We start from the raw sequence: 23956 nt of genomic DNA on the forward strand, positions 1-23956 counted from the left end.
ATTGACATCATCTTGGAATTTAATTACTTCATATAAATAAACCAATAGTCCACACTCCACACACTCGAGATTTACTTAGTAAATAAATCGTACCAATAGTCTTTTACTACTGTCCATGGAAAAACTCTAAGAAATGCGACAGTGTTCAACCAAGACAATAGTCTTTTCGAGTTTTTGTAGGGTGCCCACGGAATAAATCTTGTTACGACTTAAAAACCTCTAATAATTGGCCGGAAGCATTTTTGGCAGAGTCATAGCCTATTGCCGACTTAAAAAAATGTCAGAAAACATCGAATGTGAAGGAAATTGGCGTTATTATCCGAACTTTGAAGTAGGGTAGACCATGGTTCGGAATCGGATTGGGAATTTCGCTTGAAATACTAGCTTAGATTATAGAACAATTTGGTACATGCCAAACAGCCAAAGTACCAGTATCGAAGTCTCTGGGGTATGCAACGTACTGGATCTCTACATATACAGATACATTTTGCACAAAATTTCTTTTTGGAGGTAGACTAAGACTTAAGAATGTGTAGAAGATCAAATTTAGCTGACAACATGATAATTATTGTTCTATCCATATTCTAATTAGCAACACAAAAGAGAGCAAAATTCATCTAAAGACAAATATAGCAGATTTTGAAAAACCCTATACAATGCACAAACAACAAAATACAAACTTAGCAGTTTGTTGAACCCATGCTTACTCCCACGTACACCGATATAAAAAGAAAATGTAGGATAGAAGAACGTAGTTCGATCATGTTACTTTCGGCGAATTTTTGTCCATCTAAATTCATTAGAGGAGACCAGAAGGATGATGAAATAGAGACCAGGTGATGTGTGTGATATGATTCGATCAATTAACTCCAATGAAGAAAGAACAAAAGGCATGACACGTGAATCTCAAAGAAAAGAACCCCAACAACCAAACCGAACCAAACCAAACCAAACCAATGGCGCCTACAGCATTTTTCTTATACCATTTGCCAAGTTGCTGGACCTTTTTCAGTCCAACAAAGGCAGCATTTTTTTGTGTTTTTTTTTAATATTACTTGTTTTCAGTTTGTGTAATATGTAAGGTGTAAGTGTAATTCATTGGTAGAAGATTAAACAAATTGACACGATTTATTTTTAACCATTTAATTGACGTGATTCCCCAGAAATTTACTGATTTCTATTTACTGATTTCTTTTCTTCATCATATCACTTTTAGAACTTATACATAGTTACATACATCCATATAGTTCAAGATTTTGGAATCGTCGGAATTCCAACAAATCCAAAAACTGGAATTCCGGTCCTTATTTCCCTATATTCTGAGTGTATTTCAAAATTTTATATTTTTCGAACTTTTAATCCAAATTTCAAATTTCTCAAAAATCGAAATATTTGATGAAATTCCGAAAATTCCATTGAAATCACGAACTATGATATGATATGAACCCCAAACCTATGATATGATCACCCAAAGAATTTAGCAACTTTACTAGTTGATGAATGTGTTTTCTACTTAAATTATGTATATTTTCTATATTTCTTGTGGGCTAATATAAACATCCATCCAAAGTCCAAACTAAGTACAATGGCTGCAGAGTTCGTTAATTGAGCCCTCAAATCTCAAAATAACTGCGCGTATGTTTGAGTGTGATTGTTTTTCTGGGGAGAGGAAGTGTGCGCTGCAGTAATACTTACGAAAAGCCCTCCAAGCCAAAAGGACCATGACAAAGGATTGAGTCCAAAATGAAGCATATACAGCTACACTCGCTCTTATAGCTTCTTTTAGGGCTCAAAAGCGAACATTCTCTGTAAGAAAAATTCAAAAGAGGCATTGACTTTGAGTGGATCAAAGCTAAAGAAGATTTTCAGTGTGGATTCTAGTCAGTACTTTGTCAAAAATCATGCACTTTTTTGCAACATGGATTTGCACTTACTCTTCTTTACAACGGTTTGTAAATAATACCTTTTGCCAACTTGAGAATATTACTCTGTCAGTCTATCCTTATGTTTCCATGTTTGCAACATCTAACACTAGTCTAGCAATCTAACAGGGAAAGTCCAAACTTCAAGCAACTAATACATTACTTTATAGAACGAATGTTCATTACATAAAATTGTTGTATGAGATCATAAAACCAGTGGTTATGTTACTTATAAGCATGAAAGATGTTAATAAAGTAGGGAACTAAGTAATTTGAAACTCTCTTCCGGTGATCAGATTACAAGTCCTCGCAATTCCAACAAGATAAATGTTCATTCTTGTACATATATACAAGTTCAGTACTACAATGACGCCATATTTTCTATTAGTAGACAGCGCAACCGTGAAGTAACGTGCATTGTAGATGATGAATTATTGAATTGAGATGGTACTATAACTATAAATATCAAATTTGTCTGAATCTCAATCTCCTAGATAGAAGGCTGGCATTCATCTTTAGCTATGGAGCAACCGTGCATAATTACATTGCCAGTACTAAAAGTCACGGCCAAAAGAATTTAAGGAATTGCTATGGAACAAGCTTCGTTTGCAGTTATAATGCCAGTATTAGAAGGTCCTGAAAAGAATGTAAATTGTAAATGACTGCTGGTTGACTGGTTCCGATGAATATATTCAAAATGATCAGAGCTCGAAACAGAATTGGTAGAGTGCTTATATTAATGTCTTATAACTCTGTACAAATATGACAAAAAACAATTTGCATTTTCCAAACGAGATCATTTTATTAAATACAACAATTAATTTGACAGAATTGATGAAGGAACGACAACAATTAAAACTTCCCATCAAGTTCACTAAGATAGTAAATAGGTTAATCCTCAGCGTTCAATAGGAACTTTTACATCCCTCAAATCAAATCTCTTAGGCTCTCTCTACACAGCTACCAATTATTGCCTTGAAAATTTTTACAAATTTCTAATGTGTGATTAAATTCTTAATGACATAATAACTCATCATAGACATAGTCATTCTTCGTTGTTATTTCTTCATGGCCAACTTAACACGCGTAAAATTCAACAAGTTCATCAAGAGATTCCGGCTGTGGATCAGCATTATCAAGCATCCAAAGCAAATGTTCGAAAAGCACAACCTCGCAATCTACGGTGAACTCATCCGAGCCACTAGACCGGCCCACGAGTTCTCGAACAAGAGGATTTTCAATAACATCGGCTGCGATAAGGTACCGTCTTCGGGATTTTCCAACGTAGACGGCGTGAAGATCACCAGAATGATTCTTGTCTGCTGAGAAAGAGTACTCGTCTTCTGAAGTTGCTGCTGCAGAGATGCTGGAGTTGGAACGTCCTGCTTTACTCATTGAGTTCCATTTCTTTAGAACTGATTTCAGCTTCATTAACTTGCCTCCTTTTGCCATTTAAATAGACGGAGTGTTAACGGAGGAGAAGTCGGTTTTTGGCTTTTAGAAGCTATACAAGTGACTTTTGAGAGAGAAGGGGAGTGGAATGTGAGAAAGGGGAGGGAAGGTTCGTGCTTATAAAACAAGGGAGGGAAGGGTAACTTAGGAATAAACAAATATTGTTGGGCCGAAATTCGTTGTGTGGTAATTTTTTAGGCATTACGTGAGGGGACCATTGGATTTGTAAACCCAGCTGCGTTTTTGTTATTCTTTGCAACTTGTCCGTGCAAATACATACATTGGAAATAGAGATAACTGTAAAATCCACTACAAGCCACGGAGGCTCTAAGGCTAAGTCCTACAGTTTGGTGAACCACAAGAGCATAGTGTTTGTATACAGATAACGAGATGGTGTTTATGGACCTAATGGATTTTAAAAATAATCCATCCTAGCCGCCATTGATAATGGCATGTGGAGTGTAAAAAACAAATTTTGTTTTGCTGCCTGCCACTTATAAAGGCGTGTGGAGTTTTAGCATTAAATCATCTATCTATTTTGCCTTTTCTTCTAACTCTCTCTATATAAAATATTGTCGATAAAAAGATAATTGGACAAACTTAATTATTTAAAATCAAATTTAGTCAACACGTTTTCTAGTTGCTTTTGATAGTGGCGTGTGTAAATGTTTTCTTTTCTACCGCCACTCATACTAGTATGCAAACCATATGTGATAGCGTTTGCGGGATAGTGTTTTTACGTACTATTGGATCTCAATTTTCCTCATATTTCGTGGGATGGTGCACCATGGGACATAGCCGAAAACAGAAAATTTATTGGTCGGATAATAATAAAAAAATTATTACCTTTTACTATTTGGAAACATCACCCGAAAATTATATAAAAGTATTTTGTTGTAAAAGCTCTTTAAGTAGTAAAACCATAAAAAATTCCTTTATAAATTTTTTTATAAAAGTATCTTATCATAAATGTTTCTATGCAAAGAAGATTCTGAGTAAACACCGCAATTTGTTTTCGTCTAGCTTGCTTTTCTTTTCTAACATTCTTCCTTTCATAATCTACCAAATACAAATATCAAATTCCTCAAGAAAAACTCGTTTTGTGGTAACATTTATCAATGATGTGAGTGTTTATTGCGAAATAAAATAAAATAAGTACCAACTAAAAGCTTAGCGAAAAAAAAGGTATGACCTACAAAGTTGAAAGTTCTTGCTACTAATTAAATTGTTAATGAATTCGGAATATTGGTACTGACTACTGAAAGTGACAGGCATGTGCAAGGGCTTTGCAGAAGTCTGAAGCCTAGTGCCAAGTTTATTGTTATTAATTAATTATCGGAAAAAAAAAAGGTTTATTGTTATTAATTTAAGACTAGAGACATTAGATAGGTTTATTAATATATAGATTGAAGGATCCCTAGATTGGATAGATTAAAGGGTTGTCCATCGGAAAATAAAAATAAAAATAAAAATAAAAATAAAATAATAATAATAATAGATTAAAGGGTTAACTAGTATTACCCTCCACTAGATTAGCCAATTAAGATTTTCCCTTCTAGACTAGAGGGGGAAATTAGAGTCTTCCCTCTAAATATACGGAAAAAAAATTCAATTTGGATTGATCGTGTTTTTTTTGTGTGTATTTAGAGAAAGACTCTAATTGCCTATTTAGTAGATAGAAATCTTAATTGGCTCATCTAGTAGGAGTAATACTAATCCTAGATTAAATTTGCAAAATATATAGACGCCACCTTCCATCCTTTTGACCAATCAACAGTAACTACCATGATTTATATATTGTTTTAGTAAAAAGTATTATTTTTATATATACCCCTTGAACCATCTATTAACTGGTGTTAACCATAGTTTTTTTTTGCTGGATAAGTTAAATATATTAAAAATATAAAAAAAGAAAAGAAAATGCAAAAGAATTGATGAGTATTTGGATAACCCAAATACCCAATACTCAAATACAAGCTCTCTCTCCATAGTGGACATCCAAACAGGTGTATTCCCTATTAGAACAACAACTAGATTTTGGACCCGGGCATACGCCCGGGATATATTAAATATTTTGTGTGTTGAAAGGGCTTTACAAAATGTCACACAAATTTTCGAATCAGAATATATTTTTATTGAAAATAAACCGAAATACGTTAATGAGCAGCGATTATGGTGCATAAGTATTTGGGAACTAAGGGATGATAGCCTCTCCACTTTGTGATTTAGGATATTAATCTATAATTTTCAAATATAGTTATCTTAAACTCGATCTAGCTTGTATAATAGTTTTCTTAGATTTATAGTGATTTAGCGGTAAATTTTCGAATCAGAATATATTTATATTGAAAATAAACCGAAATACGTTAATGAGTAGTAATTATGGTGCGTAAGTACTTGGAAACTAAGGGATCAAATTGAGATAGACTCTTCACTTTGTGGTTTAGGATATTAATCCGTAATTTTCAAATAAAATTATCTTAAACTAAATCTAGCTTGTATACTAGTTTTATTATATTTATGGTGATTTAGTGGTAAATCATCACCACTCGGCTTACGTACTAATGTGTACAAATCACTAAAATAGATTGATTGTTTTCATATTCTCAAAGAATACACTACTCCCACTTGAAAAGATTTATCACATTAACGTGCCCTACGAACGGGTGTCATTATATTAAATTATTCTAAAAAATATTAGCAACTATGCATAGCTATGAGATATTAAAATTATATTAATTACTCATTTAAATTTCTTGCACCACTCTCTATAAAAAGGAAGCATCAAACCTTGATAAAACTCATCGACTTCTTTTTATTGTTAGGTTTAACAATAGAAGTTTGATTGAAGTTTTGTGAAAATGCCCAATGTGTCGAAGATAATATTGAAGTTACTTGAATAGCAAAACATTCCTAATCACAATAAAAGAATTATGATAAACACTACTTAAAATTCAAAACTATATTTGTCGAGACATTTATTCCCCCTACATATAATACAAATATGTTTTAGGGTTATTAGTTCAATGCATTTGCATAAAGTTTATGATTTTCCATTAATTATTCTTTGAGGTTAGTTTAATGTAGTACGTTGCATCCAATTTCCAATTTCTCATTAATTATTCTGTTAGGTTAGTTCAATGCAATTGCATCAAGTTTCCGATTTATCGTTAATTATTATTTGAGGTTAGTTCAGTGCAATTGCATCCACTTTATGATTTCCCGTTAGTTATTCATTTAGGTTAATTCAGTACAGTTGCATCTAGTTTTCGATGTTTCGTTAATTAGTATTGAGATTAGTTCATTGCATTTGCATTCAGGTTCCAATCTCCCATTAATTACTCTTTGAGGTTAGTTCAATACATCAGCATCCAGTTTCTGATTTTCCGTTAATTATTTTTCTAGGTTAGTTCGATAGTTTACAATTTCTATACAATTTGCATACAAGTAAGAGTATGTTTTTATAAATTCACTTTCGTTTTGGGGTCCTAATTACTCGTAATTACTCATGTGAGAAGGCTAAAAAAACGGACATTTATACTTTGAGGTCATTGCGATGCAGTTACATCCGACTTTCGATTTTCAGTTAACTATTTTTTTAGGTTATTTCAATGCATTTGCATCCAATTTCTGATTTCTTGTTAGTTAATCTCTGATTTTAGTTTAATGCAGTTGCATCCAGTTTTTGGTTTTCCGTTAATTATTCTTTGTGGTTGGTTCAATGCAGTTTATTCCAATTTATGATTTTATGCTAATTGTTCTTTGAGATTAGTTCAATGCATTTGCATCAAGTTTTCGATTTTCCGTTAATTATTTTTTAGGGTTAGTTCAATGCAGTTACATCAAATTTATAATTTCCCGTTAATTATTCATTTAGGTTAGTTCAGTGCAGTTTCATCCATTTTTCAATGTTTCGTTAATTAGTTTTTGAGATTAGTTCATTACATTTGGATCCAATTTTCGATTTTCCGTTAATAACTCTTTAAGGTTAGTTCAATACATCTGCATCTAGTTTATGATTATTTATTCTTTTAGGTTAGTTCGATGCAATTATATTCGGTTTTTGATTTCCCATTAATTATTTTTTGAGATTATTTCAATGTAATTACATTTAGTTTTCGATTTCCCACCAATTATTTTATGAGGTTAGTTCAATGCAATTACATTCGGTTTTTGATTTTCTATTAATTATTTTTTGAGTTTAGTTCAATGCATTTGCATCTAGTTTCTGGTTTCCCATTCATTATTATATGAGGTTTGTTTGATATATTTGTATACCGTTTCCGATTTCTCGTTAAATATTTTTCAAGGATTTGTATCCAATTTCTAATTTCTCGTTAGTTATTATCTGACATTAGTTTAATGCAATTGTATCCAGTTTCCGATTTCTAGTTAATTACTTTTTGAGTTTAGTTGATTGCATTTGCATAAAGTTTCCAATTTTCCGTTAATTACTCTTTAACCTCAGTTATGTATTTGAATCCAGTTTCCGATTTTCTTTTAATTATCCAATGTGGTGTGTAATACCAACTTCTACTGATCCATCTGTAATGTCATTGCAAACATGACATAAAAAGTAAATTATGCTTGATTTACTATGTGGGGTCATCGAAGATTATTCAGTTCCCGATTTCCCATTAATTATTCTTTAAATTATGCATGACTCACTATGTGAAATCTTAAAAGATTATCTACGAACAGGTGTTGTTATATTAATTATACTGAAAAATATTTACAAATATGCAAAACTATTATATATTAATATTATATTAATCACTTAACCAAATTTCTTATAACATGAAAACCTCACTCTCCATTAAAAAAAATAACTCACCTTTGATAAACCCTTTAATTTCATTTTGTTGTTTAATAAAAGAAGTTTAATTGAAGTTTTGTGAGATTGCCTAATAAGGTGAAGTTTATATATATTGAAGCTACTTGAATAGTAAAGAGTTCACAATCATTTGGAAAGAGATAAGATAAACACCATTTTAAATGCAAAACTATACTTATCGAGACATTCCCACAACATATAACCCAACTATGTTTTGAGGTAAGTTTAATGCATTTGCATCCAGTTTTTGATTTTCCATTATTTATATTTTGAGGTTAGTTCAATGCAATTGCATCTAATTTCCAATTCCCGTTACTTATTTTTTGAGATCAGTTCAATGTAGTTGCATCCAGTTTCTGATTTTTCGTTAATTATTATTTTCGGTTAGTTCAATATATTTGCATCCAACTTTCAATTTCCTGTTAATTGTTCTTTGAGGTCAGTTCAATACATTTGCATCTAATTTTTGATTTCCCGTTAATTATTATGTGAGATTAATTTAATGCATTTGTATCCAGTTTCTGATTTCTCGTTTATTATTTGATAAAGTTGCATTTGCATCTAGTTTCCGATTTCCCGTTAATTATTGTTTGAAGTTAGTTCAATGAATTTGCATCCAATTTCCGATTTCCTATTAATTATTTCTTAAGGTTAGTTCAATGCATTTGCATCCAATTTATTTTTTGAGATTTGTTTAGTGCAATACTCAAACTCTCCAAAGAAGTTCCATGTACTTGGGATTGTAGGCTATTAAAAAAGACTATCTTTCATATTAGAGTGACACATAGGAGAAAGAAAAAACTAACTCTCATATTAGAGTGCCACATAGGAAAGAGAAAATCCTCCATTAGAGGTCTCTGCTTTAGTATATAGATAGTATATAGCATAATCTAACAAACTTGCTAAAAAGATTTTACCACTTGTGAATCAATGTAGGGTTGCCTACCATGTGTACGACTTTCTGTTGAGCTAAACTTGCTCCAACTTTGGCAAAAGTATCTGCAGAAATATTAGCTTCCCACCATACATGAGATATGGCCATCGAATGAACCTTGAGCTTGCACTCCCGTCATCTTGACTGAAATTGCCATGGTATGTCACCACTAGTGAACGAAGCCATCACTTGCGGTTGAATCGGACTTCGACCAAAGTCTTAACCATAGTTCATTATTCTGAAATCCTCCAAATTCTGACGGGCTGAAAAATTGAAATTCAGTTCGGAATACCAAGGACCGTGTCAAAATTTGCAAGATTACCCTAATTTATAACAACTATTGATTTTTTAGATCTGAAAATCCAATAGTCTTAGATTTGTTCCCATTTAAAAACCCTATCAATTTCTAGTTTCTCCCTTTCTTGGTGGAGAAGATAGGTGAAAAAGATGTTATTAATGTGATTAGAACATGAAGTGAGAGTTTTCAACATACCATCAATGGTGGATGATATCGGGTCTACTTTTCTTCAATTTTCTCCTTCTTCAATTTATGATTTTTTTTTCACTTAAAAACTTTCAATTTTGATAGTGTGTCAAATATTTGGATCTAGAGTTAGTTATTTTTTAAAAATTGGTTAGTGAACTATGTTTAATGATTAATTCGCTTTTTAATCTTTTTAAATTTTTAATTTTTTTTTTGGGAATTCCAGTAGTGTATCGTTTTCGGTTTTTTTAAAAACCAAAATATCCAATGGAATTCCGAAATTCCGTTCGGAATCACTCACGAATCATAGTCTTAACTAGCTAATGCACTATTTTGCAAGCGCCGGTTCTTAATTTGTAGCTCCATTCAGTATTTTTATTTTAATTTCATTGAACAGCACCACTTCTTCATACTTCATATTAGACAGACAATAACCTTTATGTTGAACGCTTAATCTCTATCATAGTGTTAGAAAGCATGCCCTCCACAGCAAACTGTTTTGCTTCATTAAGCTGTTTGCCAATTGATGTTGCTAGACAATTGGCATGAAACCGACATTAGATTCAAAGCACTGGTATCATGTAGCTATCTTACACATGCTTTGTTGTTGCAAAGCCAAAAACATATGGGAAAATTCATTGAGTATCCACTTACGTTTTTAATTATGGAAATGGAAATTTGATAATGTCCCCATTGACATATAATCGATATGTTTCACTAAAACCATTGAATCAATCAGTCGAGGCCAAACAGTGATTGTCTATGTATAATCAGATTTTACAACCTTCGAAATCCCTATGTAATCTCTGATCTTACAGCCTCTCTCCTCTCTCTCCTCAGTTCTTTTTCTTCTTTTTCTCTCTTTTCCTTCTCTCTTATACTCCCTAACCGCTAACTGCTTCCTGATTCCACGATCTCCACCTCACCAGTTCATAACCGCTAACCGTCCACTACTGCCTCAAGTACCGCGGCCTATATCCTGTACTCTCACTCTGGGTTTCTTAAGTTACCTCGGTCTTTGAGACATGTCATCCCCATGGTCATGAATTTGGTAGATACAATGCCCCCCTCGGCCCCCGAACCTCGTGAAAAACTTCGTTTGGGGGTCCGAGATATTCTCAAATTTATCAATCCGGCCCCTACTTCTTTTACTTAATGATATCAACGTGTGCTTTCTCTCAACGGCACGCGTGCTATCTCTCAACGGACACGTGCTTGCTCTCGTTTCTCTCACACGCAGCGTGCTTAGCATGCCCATGCGCGTCATGATTACCCTCGCGAACCTCGACACCTCGTTCTTCGATATCCACGTGAAAGCCCATCCTCGGACCATTTCTCTTGACCTTTGGATATCACTCTCCGAATATTACTTGCTTGCCCCTCGATGCCTCGAATCCCGCTCAAACCCTCAAACCCTTCATCTTTCTCATTATTCTTCCATCTTTCATTCTCTAACCTCAAAGACCTCTCTCTCTTCTTCCTCTTCCTCTGCTCGCTCTAATTGTTCCCGCTCTTCTTGTTAGCATCTTCCTCCAGCGTTCTCTCACCGGTTCTTGTCTCCGCCATTTGTGCTTTCTCTTCCTTGCTTGCGGCCGCATTGAAGGTCGTTAAGCTCTCCTTCCTCTTTCCTCTTTTCCATTCTTGGTTTTTATTTAGTTCCGATCATTTGTTCATCTCTTTTCCACGCCCATTAAAGCCGTGGGATATCTTTATCTTGATCGAATTTTGGAAATCCCCGCTTCTTTGCCTCGCCCACTCTCGAATATCATGTGCGCCGGAGTCCTCGAACTCTCGTCGTCCGATCTGATCGATCGGAGACCCCACCCTCTAGATCTAGTAACACCATCGCTGACGGATCAGACTCTCCCCCTCCGCGGCGACAAGCCCTGCCGCTATCCCTTCTACCTCGGGAGATCGTTTAAGCTTCCCCACCCCCACACTACCGCAGACCAACCTAGACGCAGCGGTCAAAGCCGCTTATGGCATCCCGGATGATGTCTTTGTTAGAGCATGTGTCGGTGTAACTCACTTTCCCCATCTTGTAGAACATGCGGCCGGGGAGCCCGGTCGTTACCGTTAAGGCAAATAGTAGCCGGCTTAAGGTTCCCCTCGCCTTTGCTTGGACGTAGAAGTATGCAATCACTTCAACATTCCGCCATGTCAAGGCATTGGCAATTTTGGCATGTCATGTATGCTGCCAACTTTTACAACAAAACCAACTCTCCCCGGATCAAACTCCGGCATGTCATCGCCCATTACTTCATCAAAAAGAGTACCAAGTTTGGCGATTAGGCTATCAATCCTTTTGTAGTCGCCCACGAAAAGAAATCTTTCATTCTTCACATCACCACCTCGATAAAGTGTGGCACCATTACCCTTTGTATGTGTCCGAACTTTCTCGTCGGTCCGGACATCCCTTCCGAGGTTTCTAAGGCACTTACACTTTCTCGTGAGCGGTAAGTGTATCCGGCGAGCAAATTGTGTCCTTGTATTCATTCTTATCCGTCTTTGACCTCGCCGCTAACTTTCTTTGTCACAGGTTGGAGGCCCGATTCTCATTCACAACTTTACAACGGCGTCTACTCCGCAATCTTTCAGAAACTCCGCGATCCGAAACGCGACCAGGTCGCCTTCTAGGCATTGATCCCCGTGCCAAGCCACTCGGCTCCTTCTCGACCCAACCCTCAAAGACTTCGGCCCGTATCAAGGCCCTTTCTACCGTCTGCCTCCACCTAAAGAGAGATTGCCCAAACCTTCTCCCCCCAAGACTAAGAAGAGAGGCTACACCAAAAAGATCTCTCATTCACAAGCCGAGGCCCTAAGAGCCGCCGCTGCACGGACCAAGAAACCCTCTACCGCTGCTCCAGACCCATCCACCCCAGCAGGTGTCCCCGGCTCATATTCTTCCCTTGCTGATTGGGAGGACGATTTTGCGCTCCTCCCCTCCGCCCACCCAGAACATGGATGTCAACAAACTCAAATTGTGGGACAGCGACCCTGAAGATGAGCAGACCGACTCGGCGCCGCAGGGGCCACCCGCCAAGAGGTGTAGAACTGCGGGAAACACCTCCACTCCTGCTGCCCCATCCGCCCGATGCAAGCGGCCCACGGCCGTTGGTCCCATCACCGCCGTCATGGTAAGGATCCGGTGCCGTTGGGCTGAAATCGCATCCCGAAGTTCAAGGCCAGGGATCGCCCCGTCACCACTAGAGACTCCGCTTTAGACAATGCCGCGGTGGCTGCCTCTCTGTTCTTCTCATCCCATCTTCCACGAGATCAAGCCTACGGTGACTCGGGAACGTTCTTGTGCCGCTACCGCCATCTACACCGGGTGGGAGAAGGTGAGTCTCATCTTGATTCTTTTGCCTTGCATCATTACTTTGTGTCACCTCTAACTCCTCTCGTGTTGGTTGAGGAGCTGGATATAGGCTACGCCATCCGGGATTGACTAACACCTTGGACACCCCGAGACGCGGGAAGGGAGATCCATGGGCGGGGCAGACGGCCGGAAGGCAAAATATGCCAAGTTGGAGAAAGAACGCGATGACTATCGTGCTCCGCCCTCAAGGCACACAACGACAATAAGGTCACGAAGGGGCTCTCCGTCAAGAAATAGCGGACCTTCGTGCAAACCGACTAGTGAGAAGGCAAAGAATGGAGGCCGCCAAGCAAAACCACCTCTTGAACAATCCTCGGCGGCAACGCCTCGACCGCTTCCGCACTCTAGCGTAAAAGAAAATCGCTAGGAACTGTCGGATGGTCGAAGCTTTCCCGCTTTGGGGGAGACTTCTTCCCTCGCCGCCTCCTGCCCTTGACCAAGCTGCCGATCCACCTGCTACCTCCCCTCCGCTGTCCGACAAGGAGCCCGGCACTGTCCCGGTGGCCACTGATGAGGTAGTAAACATATCCGAAGGCTCACCCCAGAAAGAGATGCCCGAGGACACCTCTACTCCCGCACCCGCCGAGGAGCAGTGATCGGAGTTCAACCTCTTTGTTTTATAGCTCAATATCTTTTGTAATATACTTGTTCTTTACTTGGTGTTCTGGATATTATGCGTGTCCCGTATTTCTGGGTGTTCCCAGCGGGCTCAAAACTTTGCCAATTAACGATGTATTCCAGATATTTTTGGGGAAAATGTTTTTCCAAGTTGCTCAACTATATTATGCTTAGTCGCCGCGGACAATTTGTTTTCGGGCCGCCGCAACCCGCCCAAAATTTGTTTACCACCACCGCGATCCGCGGATGGCTTCCCTCTCACCGCCTATGGCAGCCGTAGGCTATTTGGGGCGCCTTAGTTCGCCCCGGTTGGTTTCGGACCTCGCCGTCCGCGAAGGGCTCGCTCCTCCCCTCCGTTATCTTTCTCAGCCACCGGCTCTTTGGGGGCGGGGGTTTGCCCCGCTTGGTTTCGGACCTCATCGCCCACGGCGGGCTCGTCCCTCCGTTATCTCTCACCAGGCTCTTTTCGGGCAGCCGGGTTTGCCCCGCTTGTTTTGGACCTCATCGCCCACGAAGGGCTCGTCCCCTCGGCCGCTCTCTATATTTGTTAGGGGCCGGGGTTTGCCCCCATGGTTTGAGTGTTCACGGCCATTACACCGCCAAATTCTTTGGTCTCGATTGCACTTTTCGATTGACAAAGATGGGCACACATAACATCATCATACACTTAGATGAGAATCTCTCTTGATTCCGTGAGCTTGTCTTTAATTAAAATAAAACTGCATACAAAGCATCACTCATAAAATTTCTTCAACATTCTTATGTTCCAAGGTCTCGCGATGTCCTCCCCTTCAGTGATGTAGAATCGATAGGTCCGCCCCGCCTTTTTCTCGACCACGGTGTATGGCCCTCCCTCCTAGGCCCTTTCCGTTCTTCCGTTCTTTTTCTCGGTGGTCGGGGTTACTCTTCTCGAACGCGGTCCCCACTGAACTGCGCCGTGGCTTCACCCTCTTGTCATACATCGCCTCGCATCTCGTGGTACTCTTCCAACTTGATGCGCCCATATCCCTCCCTTTCCTCCTGTAAAGGTTCGGTCCGCCTAAAATAACTTCATTGACTCCTCCCTCTACGGCTCGGGTTCTCGTTGCCGCCTCCACCATCTCTACGGGAATCACCGCCTCCACTCCATAGGCCATGGCAAATGGCGACTCTTGAGTGGAAGTTCGTGGTGTTGTTCGCACGCCCATAAACCTTTGATTCAACTCGTCTCCCCGGCCCACGCCCCGATCTTCTAACTTCTTCTTCAAATTATCCATTATTGTCTTGTTAGAGGATTCTCGGCCATTCATTCCCCTCCGGATTTGTAAGGAGCTCGAGAATCCTTGCTTCACCTTGAATGCTTGGAGGAATTCGCGTACTTTGCCCCCCATGAATTGAAAATACCGTTGTCTGCGATTATGGTATCGCAGCCCAAATCGGCAAATTATATTTTCCCCACGAAATTTCTTGACTTGCTCCTCCTTAACCTTCGCTGCGATTGCCACACCCTCAACCCATTTGGTGAAATAATCCGTCGCGCTAAACACGAACCTTCGCTTTCACACGCCAAGGGGAGCGGTCCAACGATATCGGCCCACATGGCGAAAGGCCAAGGACTGAATACCTTATGCAAAGACATCACGGAGGGCATGTATCGGTGGTGAGAATCTTTGGCATTTCTCACACCTCTTGGCATACTCGTTCGTCCCCGCTTCATGTAATGCGGCCAAAAATACCCTTGAGATAATAATCGATGTGCCGCCGTCCTCCGCAGAATGACTCCCACAATCCCCTCATGAATCTCACTCAAGACCTCTTACTGTTTAAAGCCCGATGCATTTCAATAACGGTCCGTGACATTAGCGTCTGACAAGTCACCATCTATCGAGTGTATCTTTGAGACACTGTTCCATTCTTTTCTCTCCGTTTGTCCTCGATCTCCGACCCCCGCAAGTAAGGAAACTCTTTATGGGTTCCCTCCACCTCGCCTCATTCTCGGTGACTCCCAAAACCGTTTCACCCTCCGACGTGCTTGGTTTGTTCAAAGACCCTAATTTCGGCGGCTCGGCCCTCGCCTTCGGTAGCACCGCCGCCACATATGCTAACGCGATCGGCGTGTCGGTTCACCAAGCGGCCCGTGGGCGAACTTGATCTGAGTAAACTTGTTAGCCTTTTCTCGTAATACCTCTAAATATTTTGCCATCCGGGGCACCGGGCCGCAAACTCTCTCGCTTCATTTGACATATTACCAAATTGGAATCTGAATACACCGTTAATTCATTCACCCCAAGATCAGGCCGCCATTTCCAACCCTCGCTATCACCGCCTCATACTCGATTCATTGTTCGCCGCGAACCCCAACTTCATCGATAATTTAATCGGTTGTTCTCCGGTGTAACCAACACCACCCCCGATCCCGCTTCCGTGTCGGTCGCGGATCCATCTGCAAAGACCCTCCACCCGTTTCTCATATCCCAAGCGGTCGAATGGATCATGACTAGGATCGCCTCTCGTTCCATAACCATTTCCTCTCCCCATGTGGTCCTCGGCCGGAATTCGCCAGAATTTCGCCATAGCCCGCCTTTCTCACCGCCCCCGACTGGGTACTCTATGTCGTTATGAACTTCGGACTACCGCCCACTTCAACATTCTTCCCCGACTTTTCCGCTTTGGGGCTGCTTTGAGTGGTAAATTTGTCACCACCACTACCGAAAGTGAGCATCGGCACGGTTTTAGTTTCAAAGTGAGAAAACCAACGCCGGAGCGAATTTCTCGATCCCGCTATATCCGGTTTCGCATCTAACATGGTTTTGCTCAAAATACACCGCCTCTCTATCTTGTCCACCACCCTTATCAACACGGAGCTGATTCGTGCTCTCAGACACCCCCAAGTACTGATACAGTTTTTCTCCTTGCCCCGTCGCGATAAGATAGGGGCTCTTCCCAAATAAACCTTTAACTCCCCGGAAAGCTTTTTCACACGCCGGTCCATTGGAAGTCCGTTGTTTTCCGCAAAGAGAGCGTGTATGAGGGTCTACACTTGTCCGAGGATTTTGAAATGAATCTGCTGAGAGCCGCGATTCTTCCCCGCCAACCTCGGACCTCTTTCACATCCCGGGGTGATTGCATCTCTACCAAAGCCCCGATCCGGTCCGGATTTGCTTCTATTCCGCCATATGTGGCGATGTAACCCAAGAACTTTCCCGACGTCACCCCAAAGGTGCATTTGTCAGGGTTCAACATCAGCTTGTAGGTCCGTAATATTGCAAACGTCTCCTTCAATCCCTCCAGATGTTCCTCCTCGGTCATACTCTTTTCCACCATGTCATCTATGTAGATTTCCATTCCCCTTCTGATCTTGCTCTCAAACATCTTCTCACCTATCCTCTGAAAGGTAGCCCCGGCGTTCTTCAAGCCGAAAGGCATTCGGGTATAACAGTAAACTCCCCCCTCTACTATAAACGCGGTTTTGTCTTGGTCCGACTCATACATGAACACCTGATTGTATCCCATAGATGCGTCCATGAAAGAGAAGAACTTAAACTCCGCAGTCCGATCCACCAACTCGTCTATCCGCGGCATTGGGTAACAATCTTTCGGACATTGTAAATTGACATCCGTGAAGTCGACACACATTCTTACCTTTCCATTCTTTTTTGGAACCGCGACAATGTTGGAGAGCCATTCCGTGAATTTGCATTCGCGAATAATCCCCGCCGCTTTCAACCTATGTATCTCCTCCCGTATCCCTCATGATACCGCGCTTTAAGCCTCTCATCTTTTGCCGGATGGGCTTGGCCCCTTCTCTCATATGCAACCTGTGACAAGCAAATTCTGGATCCAAATCCACCGGATCCTCCACGCACCATGCGCGAACACATCATTGTTCTCCATCAACAAGGCGGTCAACTTTGCTTTCCAACTCTCCGTAAATCGGCCCCAATAGACACCCGTTTCTCCTCCTCTCAAGATTTACGTTCACCGTCTCCACCTCATCCATTGTCTTTTCGCCCCATCGGCAACTCTGGGACCGTTACGCGATCGTGATTGCTACGCCCGCCCTCTCCGCCCTCTTTCCTCCCGTCATTGCGCGGATCAACTCTCGAACCACCACCTGGTGTATTCTTTGAGCCGCGGCTTGGTCTCCTCTTATCTCGTACATTTCCTCCCTTTAGTCGGGAAACGGATCACTTGATAGTAGGTGGATGGAATTGCCTTCATCTCGTGAATCCATCTCCTTCCCAAGATGGCATTGAATTGCGATGTGGAGTCCACAACCATGAAACGGGTGAACACCGTTACAGGACCCGCAGTTACTGGTAGCTCCAGTTCCCCTATGGGTTCGGTCATGCTACCGTTGAATCCAAACAGATTGGTCCGGGGAGGCTTCAATTGTTTCTTCTCAATATTCATTTCCTCCATAGCACCGCTAAACAACAAATCAACTGAGCTTCCGCAATCTATTAACACCCTCTTCACCATGTAATTACCCACTGCAATTGTTATCACCAGCGCATCCTCGTGGGGAGAGATTACCGCTTCCAGATCCTTTGGTGAGAATTCTATCCTACCATCCCCTCGCGGGCCCCTGCACCGGTCGCGAATGCTCGAGACCTCATTTATCTGGCTGTAAGTCGGACGCCCCCTCCCGACTTTGTCCCGATGAGCATTCCTTCCCTCTTGTTTCCCCATCAAGATGACATTGATGGTTCCTAGGATCCTCGCTACGGCCGGGCGCTTCTTTGACCGGATGTGCCTCCCCGGATGAACTCTCTCAAAGAACCCTTTTCTATCATTCTCTCTACCCAACCACCGCAAAGCGAAACACTCATTGGTTCGTGGTTTCGATCCGTGGTACGCGCGAAAACGGCTTCTCTTCCAGTTCTCTAGGCGTGCTTCTCGGACCTTCAAAATATCGCATCCCTTTGATTAACGGCAATATCTCCTCTAAAGTTTTGTTCAAAGGAGTTGTCGCTATATCAGCGGTATGGTTTTCTCTCATGAAAATCTCTCCTCGCTATGTCTCCGACCTCTCTCGACTTTGTGTGTCTCTTCCCTGTAAGATCCCCTTCACGGACGCAGCCTTTCCTCTGTCTTTCCGGCCGTTACGTCCTACACTATGCACCGATTTCTCCGTCTTCCTAGGCTCCTTAGCGGTTCTCGCAGATATCCTCATATCGTATGTATTTCGACCTTTGGATCTGATTGCATGTAACGCCGTGACTTCGATTTTGGACCGCATTCATGGACTCTAGTACCTCGCTTCAACCCATGCCGGAATGCTATTATTTGCGGTGTGCTCATCCAAATTCTCTACCCTCAACGCTCCTCCTTGAACCCTACACAAAATTCCCTCGGCTCTCGCGCGGTTTACGTTTGACATTGAAGAGGTCCGCGATATCCACTATTCTCCGCTTACGATGAATGAAATGGTCCACGAATGCCTCGCTCCAACTCCTCGAACTTCTTTTTATACCGCGACGTCAATCGGTAATACCAATCCGAAGCTCCCCTTTCGGACTAGCGGAAACATCATGCGCCGGAGTCCGCCATACTTACTCTCTTGCCCGCAGCCGCATCTCGCGCTTAAAATGGTGTAAGTGGTCCGCAGGATCACCCTTCCCGGCCATATCGCCGAACCTCGGTTGCGTAAACCTCTTTGGTACCTCGAATTCCAAACCAATCCGCTAGCGGTTCTCGATTAAGTCCGCTACTACCTTCCTCACCACCCCTTTGGCTTTTTTTCCGCCCGTCCGACTTATTTCTCTATCCTTTTCAATCATCGCCTGGATCACCTCCAGCGTGACCGCTCCCTCGAGATCACCTCTTAGCCCTTGAGGCGCTTCCTCACTCTGTTCCCCCATCTCGCTATTCTCTGGCTCTCTAGTCCCCTCCCCTCTTTGTGTAGTTTCCCTTTCTCTTCTAAGATCTTCATTCTCCTCCCTCAATCTCGCTTATTTCTTCCCCGCAAAGAGTCCGTTTGCCTCTCGCCGTCGCTGTCTTGAACTTCCTCCGGTGTTTCTTCCAACTCCACACTCGTAGCCTCTCCCTCATCGATTCCCTCTCTCACTTTTTTTTTTCCTCTCCCTCCCCTTTCTTAGTCATCGTTGTCATCCTATAACCCTTTTCTTCTTTGTCTCTAAACCGTAGGTCACTTTCGTGATCCCCCCACGACGCGGCGGCTTTCAAATGTATAATCGATTTTTACAACCTTCAAAATCCTATGTAATCTCGATCTTACATACTCTCTCCTCTCTCTCCCTCGGTTCTTTTTTTTCTTTTCTCTCTTTTCCTTCTCTTATACTCCCTAACCGCTTAATCGCTTCCTCGATTCCACGATCTCCACCTCACCATTCATAACCGCTTAACCGTCCCACTTGCCTCTCCAAGTATCGCCTATATCCTCCCTCTCACTCTCGGTTTCTTAAGTTACCTCGGTCTTTGAGACATGTCATCCCCATGGTCATGAATTTGGTAGATACAGTCTACTAAAACACAAAGCCATTACATTCAAATTAACATCCTTGTAATGTTGTTGGGGTTATACTTAAAACTAGAAAGTAGATCCATACATACGCACTGGCTATTTTAAAAACAATCGTAAATATATATAAAATATAAATCATTCTCCTATTAAAACAGAAATTTTTCATCTATTAGAAAAAAAAAATTCTAGCACTTCTGATTAAAACATGAATCATTCTCTTATTAAAACGGTATCTCTCCCCTAGTTAAAAAACAGAGATACCGTTTTAATAAGAGAATGATTCATGTTTTAATCGAAGATCTTAAATTTTTTCTAATAGATAAAAATTCGTTTTAATGGAGAATGATTTCTATTTTAATTAGAAATGCCTAAAAAAAATCAATAGAAAAAAAAAATCCGTTTTAATAGGAAATAATGATGTTGAATTTTAATAGAGCTCGAAAAATATCTCATTTGAAAAGCTTTAATATTAAGATATAGATGTGATTAAATAATTAATTGACGTTCTCGACGGCGTTTTGTTCCCCAAATTTTAGGTACCAACTTATTAAAAAAATATACCTTCAAAGTGAAATAAAGAGATAAAAAATTATTAGAAGTGGAATAGGAAGTTTATTTTAAGAAAAGTATATACTATAAAACTAAAGTGAAGAGAGGAAGACAAATGATGTTTTAAAGATTCTCCACGTCCAAACTAAAGCTAACCTTCCAAAAGTTTTGTTTTCAAAAATTTAATTTTTTATTTAATTTTTTCATTTCTTTAGTGAAAGCAAAAGTCGAAGGTGAGTACGTCAAAATCTCATGAACAGATGTAGGTTTTGGAAGGTAGTGCAATTTGATTCTCTTTTGATTTAAAAACAAGAATTGAGCAATGGCAGGTGTGACCAACCAAGAAAATATAAGGAGGCACTGGACGCATCCCCCACTCTCTCACTATCAGAAGAACAAATGTATTCATGTTAGATATTCATGGGACTAGACCATGTGGTTAAGGATCACTGTGATGAGATACTGAATATTTGGGACCATGTGCCACTGGATTTTCAGCTGGTATTCAGTTCTTAGTATCTAGATGTACTGTTCAACAGTCAGTCTCAGAGCAAGTCCAATAGAATGCTGCTAAAAGGAGCTGCTAAACCTTTGCCACATACGATTTTTAGGGTTTTTAAGTAGTGTTATCAGACTCGGTCCAGAAATTAATCCTGTAAAGGAATTGGGTCACTGGGTTAGGGGTTGGACCAATGAGACATTGGTTGGACCAGTGGATCACTATTTATAGTAAATGTATATATATACCTACATATATCAACAATACTTTGTGGAAAATATGGCACATCAATTGAAGAATAAGATAAGTTGGTAGTGGAACCAAGGTTTGAGTCTATTTGTAAACAAATTATTTTAGATTTCTAAAAATAGCAAAATTAGCCAGACTGGTATCTTAAACGATCTAATCATAAACCAGGCTAAATTTCGTTTCAATCGTTTTTTGTGTTTTAAAGTGCTAAATGGATATGGACGACACAGTTTTTGTCGTCCGACTATTAGTTTGTAACTTAGGTTGAATTTTGTTTGGACAGATGGTTTCTGTCGCCTGTCGAAATTTAACACACAGGGTCAATTGCTTAAACGATCTGATAATAAACTGGGCTAAATTTCGTTCCAATCGTTTTTTGGTGTTTTAAAGTGCTAAATGGATATGGACGACACATTTTCTGCCGTCCGACCATTAGTTTGTAACTTAGGTTGAATTTTGTTTGGACAGATGGTTTCTGCCGTCTATTGAAATTTAACACATGAACGGCATAGTACGACAAAAATTGTGTCGACCTAAACCCGAAACTTATTATGGTAGTTGCTAGACAAGGCCAAAAATTTGGTTGGATTTATCACACTAGCCAAATTTAAGAGCATTCTAATAGTTTCACTGGAATGACATTTTGGTTTTTGGGGTGCTATATGGCATTTTAACACCCCATAGGACTTGCTCTCATAGAGGTATCAAATTCGACTTTCATGGGTACGCCTCCAAAAGTGGCCCTACCTCCCAAGTCCCAGCCATAAGCGAGTTTCGATTAGTGCCCAAGACCCAACCTTATCACGTCGACACCAAGTACACTTGCCTTGTCTAACGCTCATGAATCATGATCACAACTAACACATACTACACACAAAAATGGCACGCAAGGAGTTAGCCCATCATGCATATTAGGCATAAACCCACCCTCCACCATGTATATGCCAAAAAACGGTTTACCCTTCGGATTCATTTATGACTCGATGAGAACCACTATTTTGTTATTTCAACATGCCTCTTGGACGGCTCATGATTGAATACCTCCTAAGGAGTTGCAGTACATAAAAGTGTTTTAGCTCAGGGATACCCTCACAAGTCACAATAAATCAACAAGTTGATGCATAAATTTTTTTATGGCAAATACCGACTAGCAAAGTCGGTAAAATCTTTTGATAATGATACTGAGGTCCGGGGCTCAAAACCCGCCAACATCAAAGAGTTACCAATCTCATTTAAAAGCGAACTGCCGATAAAAAAAAAAATCTTCATGCAACTTTTAAAGCGTAGATTATTTGATTCACTTGCCAGAAAAGTTTTCGAAAGCTAGTGTATGCTTGATGCTTACCAAGAGATTAGCATTATAGGCAAGGAGCGCCTATTGCCAAGTGGTGCTATTTGCTTTTGCCAATGGCCTTTTTTTTTATCTTATTTGACCAAATTACTATTATTTGTGAAGACTAAAGAGGCATACATCATCAATTACATGATTTCCTCGTTTTAACAAGATGAAACAAGAAAAAGCAATAAAAATAAAGCGCCAATGAAAATGTTACGAACAACTCGTTACTTGTAACTATGATATTAAAGTAAGGATTCCTTTGGAAATCCATCCGGCCATAACCCATAATCACATGTCAATCAATGAAGTCATTGTTAGCGGTGACCAAACAAATCTTATAAGGAGCAGAACATTGTATTTTCCACTCTAAAACCTTATTGTACGTGTTCACTCACAATTGATGGAAAACTATGAGAATAAGATTAGAGTTTGGAGTGGAGACCTCAACTCAATATATATGGGTGCATTTCTATTATAAGCCCATCATAGTAATAGAAATAGGTTTGAGTCGTAAAAAGTATCCACACATAGTTAATCTCATGCATACTCACCTTATACATATGTCATGACTAACACGTGATTTGAGACGAGTTAATAACTTGGTCATGTTACTTTATGATCATTGTTTAATAGGTCTACCAAATGTCACTCTAACATAGTTCAATAAGTAATAGTTGTGTAATGCATATGATCTATGTAGGTCCCACCCTAAAGGAATAAAGTTATAACAATTAACACTATTCTTAAAAAAACCCAATAACAATGTTGAGAACATCTAGTAACTATAATTGTAGGGTACCCAATTACCAAAAAAAAAAAAAAAAAAAGGTACCCATAATAGTAATATTATAGAGGCCTTAATTATAGGACGCAGATGCCACAGAAGTTAATCATTCCATTCATAACTTCAATGTTGGTCATCAATAAGGGCATCTCCAATGGGGGGTGTAAAATAACACTTCTACATAGGCTCCACCTAGGTGTCATTAGGATTTTACAACTCTAATTGCAAATTATTGTATAGCCTATAAATATCCACTCTTTATTGTTCCCAATGGAGAAGTGTAAAAAAATTCAGATTTAAACTCGAATAACACTTGAAGTGACGTCCCTCTTTAATAGTGTCATCCGAGTTTAAAATTTTCAAATTGCGACTTTAGAAATAGATAGGGATAACACTCCAAGTGACGTCCAAACATTTCTTTTGTTCAGACGTGTGTTCAAGTGTCGT

The 23956-nt window shown here is 40.1% G+C and overlaps 1 protein-coding gene across 1 annotated transcript; it reads right to left on the bottom strand.

Annotated features, from left to right (window-relative positions):
* Positions 1-2999: 2999 nt before the first annotated feature.
* On the bottom strand, positions 3000-3374 carry LOC147473242 (auxin-responsive protein SAUR78-like). Its single transcript, XM_086587684.1, has one exon. It carries the CDS (start codon positions 3372-3374, stop codon positions 3000-3002), a length of 375 nt encoding a protein of 124 aa, XP_086443810.1.
* Positions 3375-23956: the final 20582 nt, after the last annotated feature.

The sequence above is a fragment of the Coptis chinensis genome, unplaced genomic scaffold (genome assembly GCF_015680905.1).
Source record: "Coptis chinensis isolate HL-2020 unplaced genomic scaffold, ASM1568090v1 utg3132_pilon_pilon, whole genome shotgun sequence".
NCBI classification, from domain to species: domain Eukaryota; kingdom Viridiplantae; phylum Streptophyta; class Magnoliopsida; order Ranunculales; family Ranunculaceae; genus Coptis; species Coptis chinensis.

Excerpts from the sequence above, each read along its gene's own strand:
- LOC147473242 (XM_086587684.1), bottom strand. The coding sequence starts at position 3,374 with ATGGCAAAAGGAGGCAAGTTAATGAAGCTGAAATCAGTTCTAAAGAAA.